The sequence below is a fragment of the Xiphophorus hellerii genome, chromosome 15 (genome assembly GCF_003331165.1).
Source record: "Xiphophorus hellerii strain 12219 chromosome 15, Xiphophorus_hellerii-4.1, whole genome shotgun sequence".
NCBI classification, from domain to species: domain Eukaryota; kingdom Metazoa; phylum Chordata; class Actinopteri; order Cyprinodontiformes; family Poeciliidae; genus Xiphophorus; species Xiphophorus hellerii.
In genome coordinates this window covers 15132364-15145339 of record NC_045686.1, presented here as the reverse complement: position 1 = coordinate 15145339, position 12976 = coordinate 15132364, and the positions used below count along the sequence as shown (strand labels likewise).

Below are 12976 nucleotides of genomic sequence, written 5' to 3'. Positions count from 1 at the left end.
AACTGTTAGTTTTTTCATTTTTATCCTTTTGTTTTCTACCTATTTAATGATTGTTCACTCTGCTTTATATTATAGAGAACATATTATCTTGTTTTGCAATGAGCTATTTGGTATACAGCAGTTTTGCAGATGTAATGATGGGGGGAAAAAAACAGACAAATGTACCCTGAAGCCACATGTGGACTGACTGTTTCTCTTGACTCAATGATGGTTTTCCAAGTTACTGGAGACTTCTTTGCATAAATGGCTGCATTCATCTTTCCATACTTTCCATTTTGAAGTCTGCGTGCAACTCATTAGTCTTCATTTTGAACATGTGATGAAAAAAAAGAACATGAAAAACAAAATCAGATAGCTATATATGTGGAAAAAGTATCTTTTGTAAACTGCAAACATCTGGTTACTATGGTTACTTTTTATGCAGTACACAGACCGTCTTTGGAAACTCAGGCAAGACACTGGCCAAAATCTGTCCCATTCAGTCATGATTCTAATTCAACTCACATTCCAACTGCAGACAAACAGCCTGGGGTTTCCCTCTCTTGGTGAGAGCTGCAGCTTAGCAGGAGCAGCATGTTAATCCACCAATTATATCCAAATTTCACTGCTATGAATTTATCTATGCTTTGCTTAAAACGTCGGGCATGAAGTTCTCTGATCACATTAGTTTAATGTGAATATAAGAGGACAACTGTGACCTTTCTATTATATCTCTTTGTGGACTTTTTTAAGTCTGTACAATACATTTGGAGCACATGAAAGGAAGCATATGTGATTTCGATTAGACTGCATTGTAGCCTGTATATATGCTTCTATGGATACAGTGAAAGTAAAGGTCCACGAATTAATTTCTCTGGTTTTCAGGAGCTTGTTGAAAAGTTTCGTTTTAAAGTTTTTAAAATAAGGTTATTTTGTGCAACAGCTCCGCCTGGTGGACAAAAAAATCGAAGCACCTAGGAAAACAACATGTACTCGAGATATGAACCAGAATAAATAGACGGGATTACCAAAATTATTTATATTTGCTAAAAGCAAAAGAAAAGAATACTAAGAGGAAATATATTTTTAGATGATTTTATGACTTTCTTCAGTGAGATGTTAATATACATTGAATAGTGTCTTTCAACACAAAATGGGCCACCATTTTGTTACACTTCAACAAACGTTTCTCAATATTTTGATGAAATTTCGGCCCAGTCCTGGTGTAACTGAGTCCAGTTTGTAGACTGAATTGTTTACAGTCACCTGGTCAGCTCTGTCGCATTAATTCTGCAAGATTTAAATGGACTTTGTCAAAGTAGCTCCAATACATTGACCTTTGTGTAATTTAAGGCATTTGAGAACTAACTAGTCCATAATCTGACCATTTCGAAGATCCACTTGTGCATAAGCTATGATTTGCTGTTTTGAAATGTTACTCGAGTATTTCCACATACTTTTTTATTTTCTTGATAAAGCAACTGCTTTTTATCGTTTTGTTACATTTCAAGCATGCCTACAGGGCAGCTTTTCGAGATACTGCATATGTGAACGACCGTTTATTTCCCGTGACATTAAGCTCAAAGTGCGACGCTACTGTTAGCTTTCCAAAGGATTGTGTTAAAAATAATGATGAAAAACTGGCTTAAAACCGGGTCACTCGAAAGAAAAGCTGCAGATACCGGTGGAAAGAAAGATACCAGGTACATTATATGATCAGAGGAAGCTGCTGAGTGTTGATGTGTCGTACACTAACGATTGGATTCCTTTGAACGGCTCTATGCGGTGAGTGGTTAGGACCCGTCTCAGTTAGTGAGAACTGTTCTTTATTTTTTAAGACTTTGCTTGGTAACGAATGATGCTCTGCTTGCACATCAACAGCTATTGTTATTTTTATTTATTCTGAAATTATAAAATTAAATAATTAAACACAATAGGAAACTACCATCGATAGAAATTGGTTAATTATTTTTAGATTTAATGGTGCAGAAAAGGATTTTTGTTTGTTAAAGCAATTCAAGTCGGTTTTTCTTTAATTGTGCTTCTAAGTCACAAATAGCCCTAAATGTAATTGAAGCACACAATAGTAGGTAGTAAAGAACAACTCTTTTTTAATTTCCATGTGTTTGACATCATTAGAAAGCTTAGATTCCACTTTCAGAATCTGTAAATAAGTCAAAATGCCCAAGTAGACGCGTTCGTGGCTTTGTCGTGGAAAGTCACATTTACTTAACAGCACAACAACAAAGAAAACAACAATATATGAGTTAAGAGACTAATATTTTCGTTTCACGTTGAATTATATATTAAGATGTGTTATGCAGTAACCCATAATCCTATGGTTAATGTGTTTTAACTTCTGATTTTAGAAAATCATTCTGGAATTTTGCAAAAATGTTAGTAATACAGCCTGACATAAACAGGATATATTTGGCGTAATCTAATGTCACAAGTCAGACTTTTTTAAATGTATACAACATGTACTAGTTGTTATCAGGGGTGCACTGATGGCGTTTTTTCTGGCCAATCACCAATCTTAAAAAAGCCTGAGCTAGAAATTCTGATTCTTTTTTGCAACCTTAGTTTTTAAATGAATGCTTCATTGTTGAAATTTTGTCTTAAAAAATGTTATTCAGCAGCATGTCATTTTAAGTCATTGATTACACTTTAATAGCTTCACAACACATCACTAGAGAAACACAACACAAATGAAAAAAAAAAAAAAAAGGTAGTCACACACACACAAAAAGAGTCCAACTGAGAAAAGACGACCAAAACCAGCAGGAGGAAAAGGGAAAGAACCCGAGCGAGAGAGTAAACAGGCCGAACTCGTCCAAGAACACGTCAGTGCAGCTACTTTGATAGTGGCTCTGTTAGGAGTGCTCAGTCAAAAATAGAAACCCAAATGTGTGCTCCTGAACATAGAAACAAAAACTTTCCAGTGGATCTGCCAGTAGCTTTTCAGCACCCAGCGCTGTTCACAACAGCACCAACAGTCCATAATTAAAACAAGACACTAAAATAGAGGGAATACAGCCTCCCTCTGCTCTCGCACACGTCGCGTTTATATAACCTCCTGTTTCAGTTTCAGCAGATCACATCCTGAGTACCTACATTTCAAAATGAAAAATAAGTGCAACGTGACAGAAAAACAGCTGTTAAGCATCCGCGCGGTGCTTATGCAAGTTGCTACATTTTAGCTTAATTTTCACTTCATCGCCCAGAAATTGAAAACAAAAAAAAATGATTAAAGTTATCAGCCCAAAAAAATGTTTAAAAAAAATCACTGAGCTGAAACGATTTGGGAGAAAAGGCATGGTTTGACTTGAAAATAAGTTTTGTGTTTGCCAGAAAATGAAATGCAAAAAAAAAAATGAAACTCACCAAAACGATAAGTTTCTCTATATCAGCGAAGAACACAGCCACGGGGGGGGGCTCCACAGATCATAAATATGTGCTGGAACTCCTGTGAGTTATTAGTGGATTATTTAGCAATTACAATAAAGCAAGGGAAGATATAAAGAAAGAAGAAAAATGTAGGATGGAGGGGCAAACAGAGAGAAGCAGAAAGAGAGAAGAAAGGAAGGACACAACAAGGAAAGAGGCTGTATGAAGAGAAGATTGAATAGATTTAATGCATCTAACTATTTAAGGGGCCTGAAGATTCAATTTTAAAGGAATTAAAACCATATATTTTTGCTGTCACCAGCACAGAACTGGGGTTGGATACATCAGAGTTCCAGCATCTGTCCAGGAACTGTTGAAGCGTCCACCTGTAATAGAACCAGGTTGTTTTATATCTGTAAGAAAACAGTCCTTTTCTTGCCGCTTATATTTCTGGAATGGAAAAGGCTTTAACACATGATATGTGTCCTTTTAAATGTTCCTTCTAATTTTATCTACCTACTGCAAATTATTTTTATTGTTGTAAAGCTTCAGCAGACAGGCTAAATTGAACCCACTAATTATTTTAACATAGAAAAATAGGCAGACACAAAAAATCATATTTGGCACATTATCACAATAAAGCAGCGGTATTTCTCCTTTTAATCGGACCTTTGAGATGATTTGCGTCTTCAGACATTTTTTTGCTGAGCTGATAACGAGTCTTATGAAATGGGGACCCCTCCGGTGGGCTATACTTCTGTGACGGTGCACTGTCCATCAGGACTGCGCGAGCGGAGGCTGAGGCCGGAGCTGGACGGCATGCCTCTTGGAGGAACTCTGGTTGGCTGGTTCTCCCTTAGTGGCCTCTGTGTGCGTCTCAGTCGCTCCTCAGGCTCTCCTCTCCTCTCGCTGTCTTCCTCCTCCTCCTCTTCACTCTCGCTGCTCCCCGATGCAGACTCGTACGTCTGCAGCTCGCCGTCGCCTTCCAGCTCTTCGCCCTCTGGCTGGCTGATTAGCAGCTGAGAGAAAGACTGTTCCAGAGGCGACGGTGACGGAGACAGAGGACTGCCGAGATGACGTCCGAGGAGCGTTTGAGGTCTGACAGGAGGAAGAGGAACCAAAATCCCAAAGGATGAAGGCTGGGACTGACCTGCGGAGTCGGAGCCGTCAGCTGAGCTCACACGCTCTCCTGTAGCAGAGACCGCCGCTGGTAAAGCGGGGACGGAGACAGGCTCAGAGTCCAGCCTCAATCCTGCCACGCCCTTCTTAGGGATATTAACTACATCCCTCTTCATCTTGCGCCGGCGGCCATGCTCGTTCCGCCGATACTGCACCATATTCTCCAAATCCGCCACGTATAGGAACCCTGCAATCAGCATCTCGGTGCTTTTCCGCCCCTTCATAAAGGCCTCCTCCAGCTCTCGGCTGGTGCGCTCGTCGTACTGCCACCAGCCGTTGCGCCCCTCGTAGTACCACGTGTAGTCTCCGCGTGACTCGCTCCCGCCGCGGCTCAAACCAGCGGCCGCGGCTTTCAGTTCCTCGAGGGAGAGCAGGTCCGGGCGCTCCAGGAAGTCCTCTGGGATTTCCTGCCGGCAGAGAGCACAGCGCTTGCTGTGCCAGGAGGCGCCTTTCACGCACAGAAAACAGAAGACATGGCAGCAGGGGAGACGGACAGGGTGGACGCAGCTCTGCAGGCAGATGGCGCACTCCGGCGGTACAGTGGCGGTGGTGGTGGAGCTGCAAGAGTCGTCTTCTGTATCTTCTTTAAGCTTGGAAGGAGCTGGGGTGTTCTCAGACAGGTTCACTTCTCCACACCCGGCCATGCTGCGGAGAGAAACGGAACCGTCATGGTAAACCCGGTGGGAAGTTTGCTCCTTTCTGCACTGAAGTGAACAGCTTAACTGGTTTGGTAAATACTTGCTATGCGTCTCATGTGGCTGGGGTCTCTTGTTGCTGTGCCCCGTCCTCCTCCTTCTCCTCGCCCTGAAACACAACAAACAGCCAGTGCACAGGGTGAAAATCTCTCACAGGACAGTTTTCTTGAGCACGTCAAACTGTACACATTATGGAGACTACAATAGTTTTGAAATGCCCATTTTTTTCTGGTTTTACTTCATCTGCGGCTTGATGACCAGTAACTCCAAAAACAGAAAGTATAAATCTTGGGGTTTTAATCTGAGACAGTCAAATGAAAATGAGCAGATTTAGATTCCTAGTTAATTGATTGTGGTAACTTCTTACCAGTGCAAAACTGTTTACCACTTTCAGGTTTCTTCAGCATTTGTTTCGTCACCATCGAATGTTTAGTCAAAAACTTGTAGAATTTATAACATAAGTAATCACCTGGGTATTTTATATAAATGTCGCTCGTTTTAAACTTCTTGAACCTAGTGATTTTTTTTTAAAATCTTGTTTGTAACCCTCTTACCGCTCTGCTGTCATGGGGAAACAGGTGTTTATTTCTGGTAACGCCCATACATACACAACCCACATTAACATCTCGGAATTACTAAAAACCACAAAAAATATTCTATAGTAGCAAACATTTTTATCTGTTTTCGAAAGAATGTATTTTGTCATAAACAATATGACAAAATTGTAGCTTAATAGATTAAGCTACAAAACGCTGTTTAACAGTGTTAAAGCTTAAGCCAGCTAAGCCATTCAAGCTAAGCTAACGTTGGCAAACTGTTAAATTGCTAACAAAATAAAGTTTCTCCTGTCCTGTCGCGACCTCGGATGTTTTTCTGTCTTATGGGGAGTAATGTAACCGCCAGACGATCAGCCGAGTAAAACATTTCCCAAACTAATATTATCTTTTCACCTCCACTACAATATTGTTATGTTAGCCTATGTAGGCTAGGGGTTAGCTTTTAGCTAGCTTACCTGAAAACAGGAGACTCCTACAACGTCTTCACCTGATGTCCAGATGGAGATATTTATAAACCCCCAGTCATTTGTTTTCGCTGTGTATAAAGATATGACAAGAAATTATAATGTTTTAGCACTGATAGAGCCTGAGGTGCGGCGGCGGCCCTCCCAAGTCCTGAGATGCCTTTAGTGACCAGAGGAGGCGCTAACACACAGACATTAACACGCACTACTGCAGCTGCGCACTTAGGTCCTAATTGTTTGAGCAAATTTTTCTCCTTTTTATTTAATTAAATAATGTGCCCTGTGTTAAGTTAATGTAGATTCATTTGACATTTTATTTTAGGCGTTAGTGTTCAAAAGGAAGAGTTAAAGTTTGTTTAAATGTTTCATGTCTTTGCGTAAAGATTAAGCCTTTCTGTTTGGAATATATTCTGTTTGTTATAAAAATCCTTTCTATTCTATTATATACACTACAGCTTATGACCTGTAGGACATTCTAGAAGTTCTCCATCTGGACACACAGACAATAATGTGACTGTCCCTATATTTTAAAAGCTCTGCGTCCAGAGAAAAGTGACAGCCGGCTAGCTGGACTGGACAAACATTTCTGGGCAAACGTTTCATGTGTTTGTAACTTTAGAAGCAAATTTTAATAGCAACACAAATAACAAAATTGTCCGCACAGGTTTACTATATGTACAATGGCAGAACTATACCCACTCAGGATCAAACAACTCTAGATGAAAAAATGACATAAAGAAGAGCATCTCTTTTCCAACAGACAGAAATGTAATCACATTTTACATTATAAAAAAAAACTAGGATTACAAATTACAGATTGTAAACATATTTGAGTAACATTCTCGTGCAAAGATCAGATTTATTCCTCACACTGTTGTTTCACCATATCTACATTATTTGTTTGAATCATTCACGAGAAAAAGTTGTAGTCGCTTTGAACTGTTTGAGTAAAAACATACACCAACGTAGTATGTTGAAATGGTGGCAGCTAAATATGAGATTTTAACCATGAAATCAATTAATAAAAAACAACAACAAAAAAACATCCTAAATGGACCAACCGATTCTTTTCACTTCTTGTGGACTCTTAGAGAAAATCATTTATTTTTCAGAAATATTACCAAATCCCCAAAAGTGGAAGGGAGCAATACAAGACTGAATGTTTAATAATTTACAAGTGATTTCCTCAGCTCATTCCGACCTGCTTTTCTGCTTCTTTTTTGTTGCACATTTCCTGATCTCTGAAACGTGAGGGCAGGGGTCACCGGAGGCGCTTGGGAAATGCAGGATTTGTCGTGTGCGTGTTTCCTCCCCCCGCCTGTGGACCGTCGTGTTCTGCTTCCGAACGCACTGACCCCAACTCGTCCATTCTCCAACTTCACAATGAACTTCAAGAGACAGAGGGCAATCAGAAACTGCAACACACTCATCGGAGCGAGAGGGATAAAACGCAAGGTAAGGACAGTGTCTCTCACCTTGGGGCATGCACTGCATGAGCTGGACATCAGGCTCAAAGCCTTTGGGACATGTGTGGTTGCACTGGCCATGGAGGAGGTACATGTCTGCTCTGCACCTCGTACAATTGCTCCTCCCCACACACAGCTCACATCCTTCAGGGCACTCTGACAAAGACAGATGCAATCTATTACGCTGCTTAGACCCCAGTTTCAGCCATTTTCATGTTGCCGTGAAGAAGCGTCGTACCTGTGCATTCTCGCAGTGCAGCGTTTGCGGTCAGCCCGTTCGGACAGCTGCTTTCACATTTGCCCCGGAACAGAAAGTGGCCGGGATGACAGCGGGTGCAGAAGTTTTCGCTGAAGCAGGAGGCGCAATCCACCTTGCACTCTGCAGGCCAATAGGAATGAACCTTGGTCAGTGCAGAGCAACCACATTGTCATCAGCAAAATACTGCTGCTTGTGCTGGTGGACCCACATGTGCCAGAACAATACAGAATATTGGAAAAGAAAAGAAAAGAAAAGAAAACAATGCATTTTGAAAATAAAATTGGATGTTTTTGTTATTTTGTTGAATTTCTGGGGGGGGGGGACCACAGATGTTTGATGAGCACAAACCTCTACCGATACAATTAACAAGACTTTGTTAAACATGGTAGTGTGGGGCTGCTTCACAACTGAATGATTACCTAAAAGAGGAGTCTAAGGAATAATTCCTAGCAAATTGACTTAGTTAGTATCATATTAAAGGTTCTGTGGAATTGATAAAACAATTTAAGCCAATGTCAGAAGGCCAATAAAATACACCAATTTTAGGTAACATGCTCAGATTGGCACAAAAAATATTGGATGAATGCAAAATTCATTAAGTTACATTAAAGCCCCAACAAATCAACAGAAAAACAATATTTCAGCACCAGGTTTTTGTTTTACTTTGCAAATTATGTATGGATAGACGGAGCCAAATATCCAAGAAGAAAACCTGTTAGAGGTTAAGGCTGACCTTACAGCAGAACAACAAAACCAAACATCTAACATGTAATAAAAGGCTTCAGATAAAAAAAAGAAGTTAAAATAGCCTAGATAAAGTAAAGACCCACATCCAATTGTGAATCTGTGGCAATGGTTGCACATTAATGTTTACAGAGGCTCTTTAGGCAATCTGACCGAGCTTCAGCTATTATACAAAGAAAAACAGGCAAAGGTTTTAGTTACTAGCCCTAACCTTACCCTAAAGATCATAGAAACATATCCCAAATGGTTGCCGCTGTAAAAGCATGCCACACTTTTCAGATTTAGTCATCCAAAATCTCTCATTTCCTTTCCTTATGCCCCTCAGTCACATTGCTCTTTCACATAAAATCAAAAATATAACAAAAAAAAGCTTGCAATTGTAATGTAACAAACTAAAAAAAATAAAATAAAAATAACGGCCAATATAGTGTGAACACGTTTGCAGAGCACTATATATATAAATATATCCATCATTTTGTAAGCCTTTGATTAAACCTAGGTTCTCTAATTTTGTGGGTACCTACTGATGCAAGTGCTGATGTGGGGAGAGCGCATGCCATAGTGACCTCGGGGACAGGAGGACATGCACGTCCCCCTCTGCTGGATGCCGTCCAGCTCCAGGTGGAAGAAGAAGCGAGGCTTACAGGACAGACAGCCGTTCAGCGGAGAGCATGTTGCACATCCTACCTGACAGCCGCTGCCCGCCGGATCACTACCTGTCATAGGTTTAGAGGTAAACAAGGAATTAAAATTCATCCTGCACAGCATGAGAGCTGTTGGAAGGAGCTGGACTGGAAAATAAATAAATAAATAAAAATACAACTATTAAGGTTCCGATTACACACTCCATTCAACAGACTCTGTTTTGCAGCATGCAAATATTCCAGGCTACTTGCTTTTATGAGTTGTGATCTGAGCTGTAAAATCTCTGCCTGCACGCGAGTAAATCAAATGGAAATCTATGACCACATCCTTCCCTGAAAGCTGAACAGTCCACGCTTATCGTCTCCATATGTACCCCCTTGTCTGCTCTGTCCCCTAGCAGGAGAGTTCACAAAGACTCGCAGTTGGTTTTGAAGAATCGACGCAAACACCAGACTCACGTTTAAATCTCAGAACGCTTGTGCTGTCCGGGCCTTTTGCAACGTTCAGGAGCTGCAGCATCCAGATTAACGCTGGTATTTGCATTTTCCTTTTCCTTAAGTTCATCCAGTCATGCAGAGAGGCGTCACGTCACACCCAAAATCTAGCAGGGACGTGTTTGAATGAGTCGTTGTGGGGCTCCATGGTATTCCTTCAGTTGGGTCCATGCAAATACTGCAGCGGTGAAGTGTAGAAATGTTTTCTCCAAGAAAAAGCCCAGCGTGCGTTCCATGAGTTTACGCGAGCTGGCAGGACGGCGTGGAGAAAGCGGACAGAAGAGGAGCCATCACAAGATAGTCAAGCCTCCAACAAATGCAAGGTTTCAGTAAGCTCTTTTTTTCTTCCCACACATGTTCACACTCCCACCCTCCTTTCCTTTTTTCCTCATCCCTCCTTCTAATCCATTGTCACATCTACGGTGTCTGTTGCTGTGGATCAGTGCACAGACGGGAACTTTCCCCCAGCTCTTTCTGAAGGTAGATTCCCTCTTTGGTTTAGTTTATGTTGTTTTTCCCACCTTTAAAGTGCATCTCCACCCCCACTCCCTGTCTTCAACTGTAAATGATCTTGGTTGCTGGGACCAAGAATCAGATGATCAGATTTGTGGTAAGTCTAGAAAAATAACAATGAACAAATCTAGTTTATGGAAGTAAAGTAGATACAAATAAAAAAGGCAAAGCACAAAGCTTTCACGACTCTGCACATGTGCTGCAGAAGGTCTCTAGAAATTTCTCGGTGCTGCTGCATGGTTGCTTGTCGCAGCCCACGTGGCTGCAGGAAAACCCGCTTCCTGCACGTCTGACCTAAACTACAACATTTTACTTTTAAGCAAAACTCACCTCACGACATGTTACTTTGCCAGGATGTGTGAAAACTACGAAAACTTTAGCGTCTCTTTTCAAAACGGGCAACTGATGTGGCAATATAGACAGAAAGAAATGAAATTAACAAACTCAGACAGACGTCGATCCGAAGTCACCCTGAGTTCAGGTTGATCCGAGGTGAAAGGTCACCCTTCAAAAGAACCAGGTTTAACTGCAGCTCACACAGGTTAGAACTGAACTCGTACATGTTCATATTTCACCAGCAGTTTAAACTCACCACATTAACTAGTCGTCATTCATTCATCTTTTATAAAAATATTGTGACACTGATTATCTATTGCATCATGTAGCGTTTACAGCCTGTGTGTTACGTAGCCATGCAGCATTGTTACAGTGAAAATGAAGTAATAATTTATCAGTTGATTATCTGCAAAAACAGATGGAAATGCATCAGCATCAGGACACCAGGAAAAATGTTAAAATCAGGGTTTCAACATGTTTCTTTTAAAATTTAGAATATCATCTTTCTCTGCTTGTTTTATACAATTGTGGATGTCTGAGTACAAAATATTTACCTTATACAATAATACACTTTTTTTTATTTAACTGTATGGATTGGTGTGCTTTAAAAAAAAAAAAAAACAGAATTAGAAAATAAAGTCCGTCTAAAGTTGCTGGTGAGTTTTGGAGGGAACCAGAAGTGAGTTCATGAAAACAACTTCTTGTTTCTTTTCATTTAAAACTCACTTTTTCCTCCGCCCGTCACGACCGGGCCGACTGAAACCACATACAGAGGAAATGTGCGTCCGTACCTTTTCTGTTCAAGGCTACCAGCAGCCATCAGCTGTGTGTTTTCCATTAAGAGACTGGTTCAAAAAATGAGAACCAAAACTTCGCTGGATGATTTGACTACCTCTCAATGAGAAAGCAAATTTAGAGATGTGCAAGTGTCATAGAGGATCTTTGCTAAAAAGGCGAGAGAAGAAAAAAAAAGCTGGAGGACAGTCAAAGATTTTGTTTGCCTTCCCAGTGTGTATTATCAGTTGTTTTGGGAACTCTGAGATGTTCTACATTCCCAAAACAGTTACTCACATCCATAAAGGGGTCTGGGAATGCCTTTTCCTACTTATTTCACATTTCTCCCGCAATCTTTTCAGACCCTGTCAATTCACATCCCATCATCTTCTGGCTCTGAGGCAAAATGTGGAGATAAAAGCGTACTTTTTTCCCCCCGTAAGCCCTCGTCCGTTCGCTCCTAGATCGATTTCATGCAATAGAGTTTAAGCAAAGCGGACAAAGCATGTGTTCCTTGTTAAGAAACGTGAAGGTTTTTTTTTACTTCTGAGTCTGTCTGGAAAAATGTCACAGGAGGAAACAGCCAGAGATTTGCAGAGGGACTTCATTCCGGAGAGGATTCATGTTGGAAAAAATGATTTAAGAGAAGGAATCTGAAGAGAGGAGCTGGACAAGGCGTCATTTTAGTTTGGCTTCAGCTTTAATACACAAGAACAAACACATATATAATGAGAGCCCAATTTTCTTCTAGGAGCGAAAGCAAAGCATGAAAAGAGGACAATAAAATGACACGTGAGAGGAGCCTCTGGATGTCCAGCCAGCTGCTGCAGAGAAACATCATCCATCAACCAGCAGGGAGCAAAACTGCATAGATATATTGACCATCTCTGTGAAGCACATATGTTGAACTAGAGTCTCTAAACCCCCCCTTAAAAACCAACGTTTTTTTTTTTAATTATTATTATTTATTTCAAATTACCTTGCAGCCAACACGCGTGCAAGTAAAAGAAGTCAAAACAGTTACATTTGGGTTTTGAAAACATGTGCAGATGTGTTATCTGAGGCTCCGGTATAAAAATATGTGAATCACTGAGTGAGCAGTAAGTCAAATCTGCTCCTGAGAGACATGTGGAAGGCTCGGGCGACCGAGTAACACCTCCCCAAATCTGAGCAGGGAGATAAACATGAGAAGGCAATGCTCCCAGGGGTGCCAGATCAGATTCTGGAATGAAAAAGAAAAGAAAAAAAAAAAAAAACGACATAAGGGCAAGGAATGTCTTCATCGAGGCCCGAATAAGTGACAGGAAGAGGAGAATTACAAAGGTCCTTGAAGAAGTATTCATACACCTCAACCTCCCTAACTAAAGTGATGCACAATTGTGAATGTGAAAGAAAATCTTTTGCAAGCTTTGTTTTTAGCAAATTAAAATCTGAAGGGTTTTCCATACATTTGTATTCAGCCTTCTCTGATATCGCTACATGAA

The 12976-nt window shown here is 40.7% G+C and overlaps 2 protein-coding genes across 5 annotated transcripts; both read right to left on the bottom strand.

Annotated features, from left to right (window-relative positions):
* Nucleotides 1-2622: 2622 nt before the first annotated feature.
* Nucleotides 2623-6447, bottom strand: LOC116734394 (E3 ubiquitin-protein ligase rnf146-like). Of its 4 annotated transcripts, none has more exons than XM_032585760.1 (4): nucleotides 6253-6447; nucleotides 5269-5349; nucleotides 3398-5190; nucleotides 2623-3303 (listed from the first exon to the last, which is right to left on the bottom strand). In XM_032585760.1, the coding sequence occupies exon 3, from the start codon at nucleotides 5187-5189 to the stop codon at nucleotides 4116-4118; it is 1074 nt and encodes a 357-aa protein (XP_032441651.1). In that variant the 5' UTR covers nucleotide 5190; nucleotides 5269-5349; nucleotides 6253-6447; the 3' UTR covers nucleotides 2623-3303; nucleotides 3398-4115. The 4 variants fall into 4 exon arrangements, with proteins under 4 accessions (XP_032441651.1, XP_032441649.1, XP_032441650.1 ...); XM_032585758.1 differs by having other exon boundaries at nucleotides 5284-5349; XM_032585759.1 differs by having other exon boundaries at nucleotides 3406-5190; nucleotides 5284-5349.
* A 411-nt stretch (nucleotides 6448-6858) lies between these two features.
* LOC116733715 (R-spondin-3-like) lies at nucleotides 6859-10336 on the bottom strand. The gene is made up of 5 exons (XM_032584522.1): nucleotides 9834-10336; nucleotides 9255-9446; nucleotides 7966-8106; nucleotides 7737-7883; nucleotides 6859-7649 (listed from the first exon to the last, which is right to left on the bottom strand). Exons 1-5 carry the CDS (start codon nucleotides 9937-9939, stop codon nucleotides 7453-7455), a joined length of 783 nt encoding a protein of 260 aa, XP_032440413.1. The 5' UTR covers nucleotides 9940-10336; the 3' UTR covers nucleotides 6859-7452.
* Between the last annotated feature and the right edge of the window lie 2640 nt (nucleotides 10337-12976).

Bases quoted from the DNA above. Each gene is read 5' to 3' on its own strand.
- LOC116734394 (XM_032585760.1), bottom strand. From the start codon at position 5,189: ATGGCCGGGTGTGGAGAAGTGAACCTGTCTGAGAACACCCCAGCTCCT.
- LOC116733715 (XM_032584522.1), bottom strand. From the start codon at position 9,939: ATGAACTTAAGGAAAAGGAAAATGCAAATACCAGCGTTAATCTGGATG. The intron at 8,107-9,254 runs GTAGGTACCCAC...ATTGGCCTGCAG, and splicing joins CCACATCAGCACTTGCATCA to AGTGCAAGGTGGATTGCGCC. The intron at 7,884-7,965 runs GTACGACGCTTC...TGTCTTTGTCAG, and splicing joins TGCACTGCGAGAATGCACAG to AGTGCCCTGAAGGATGTGAG.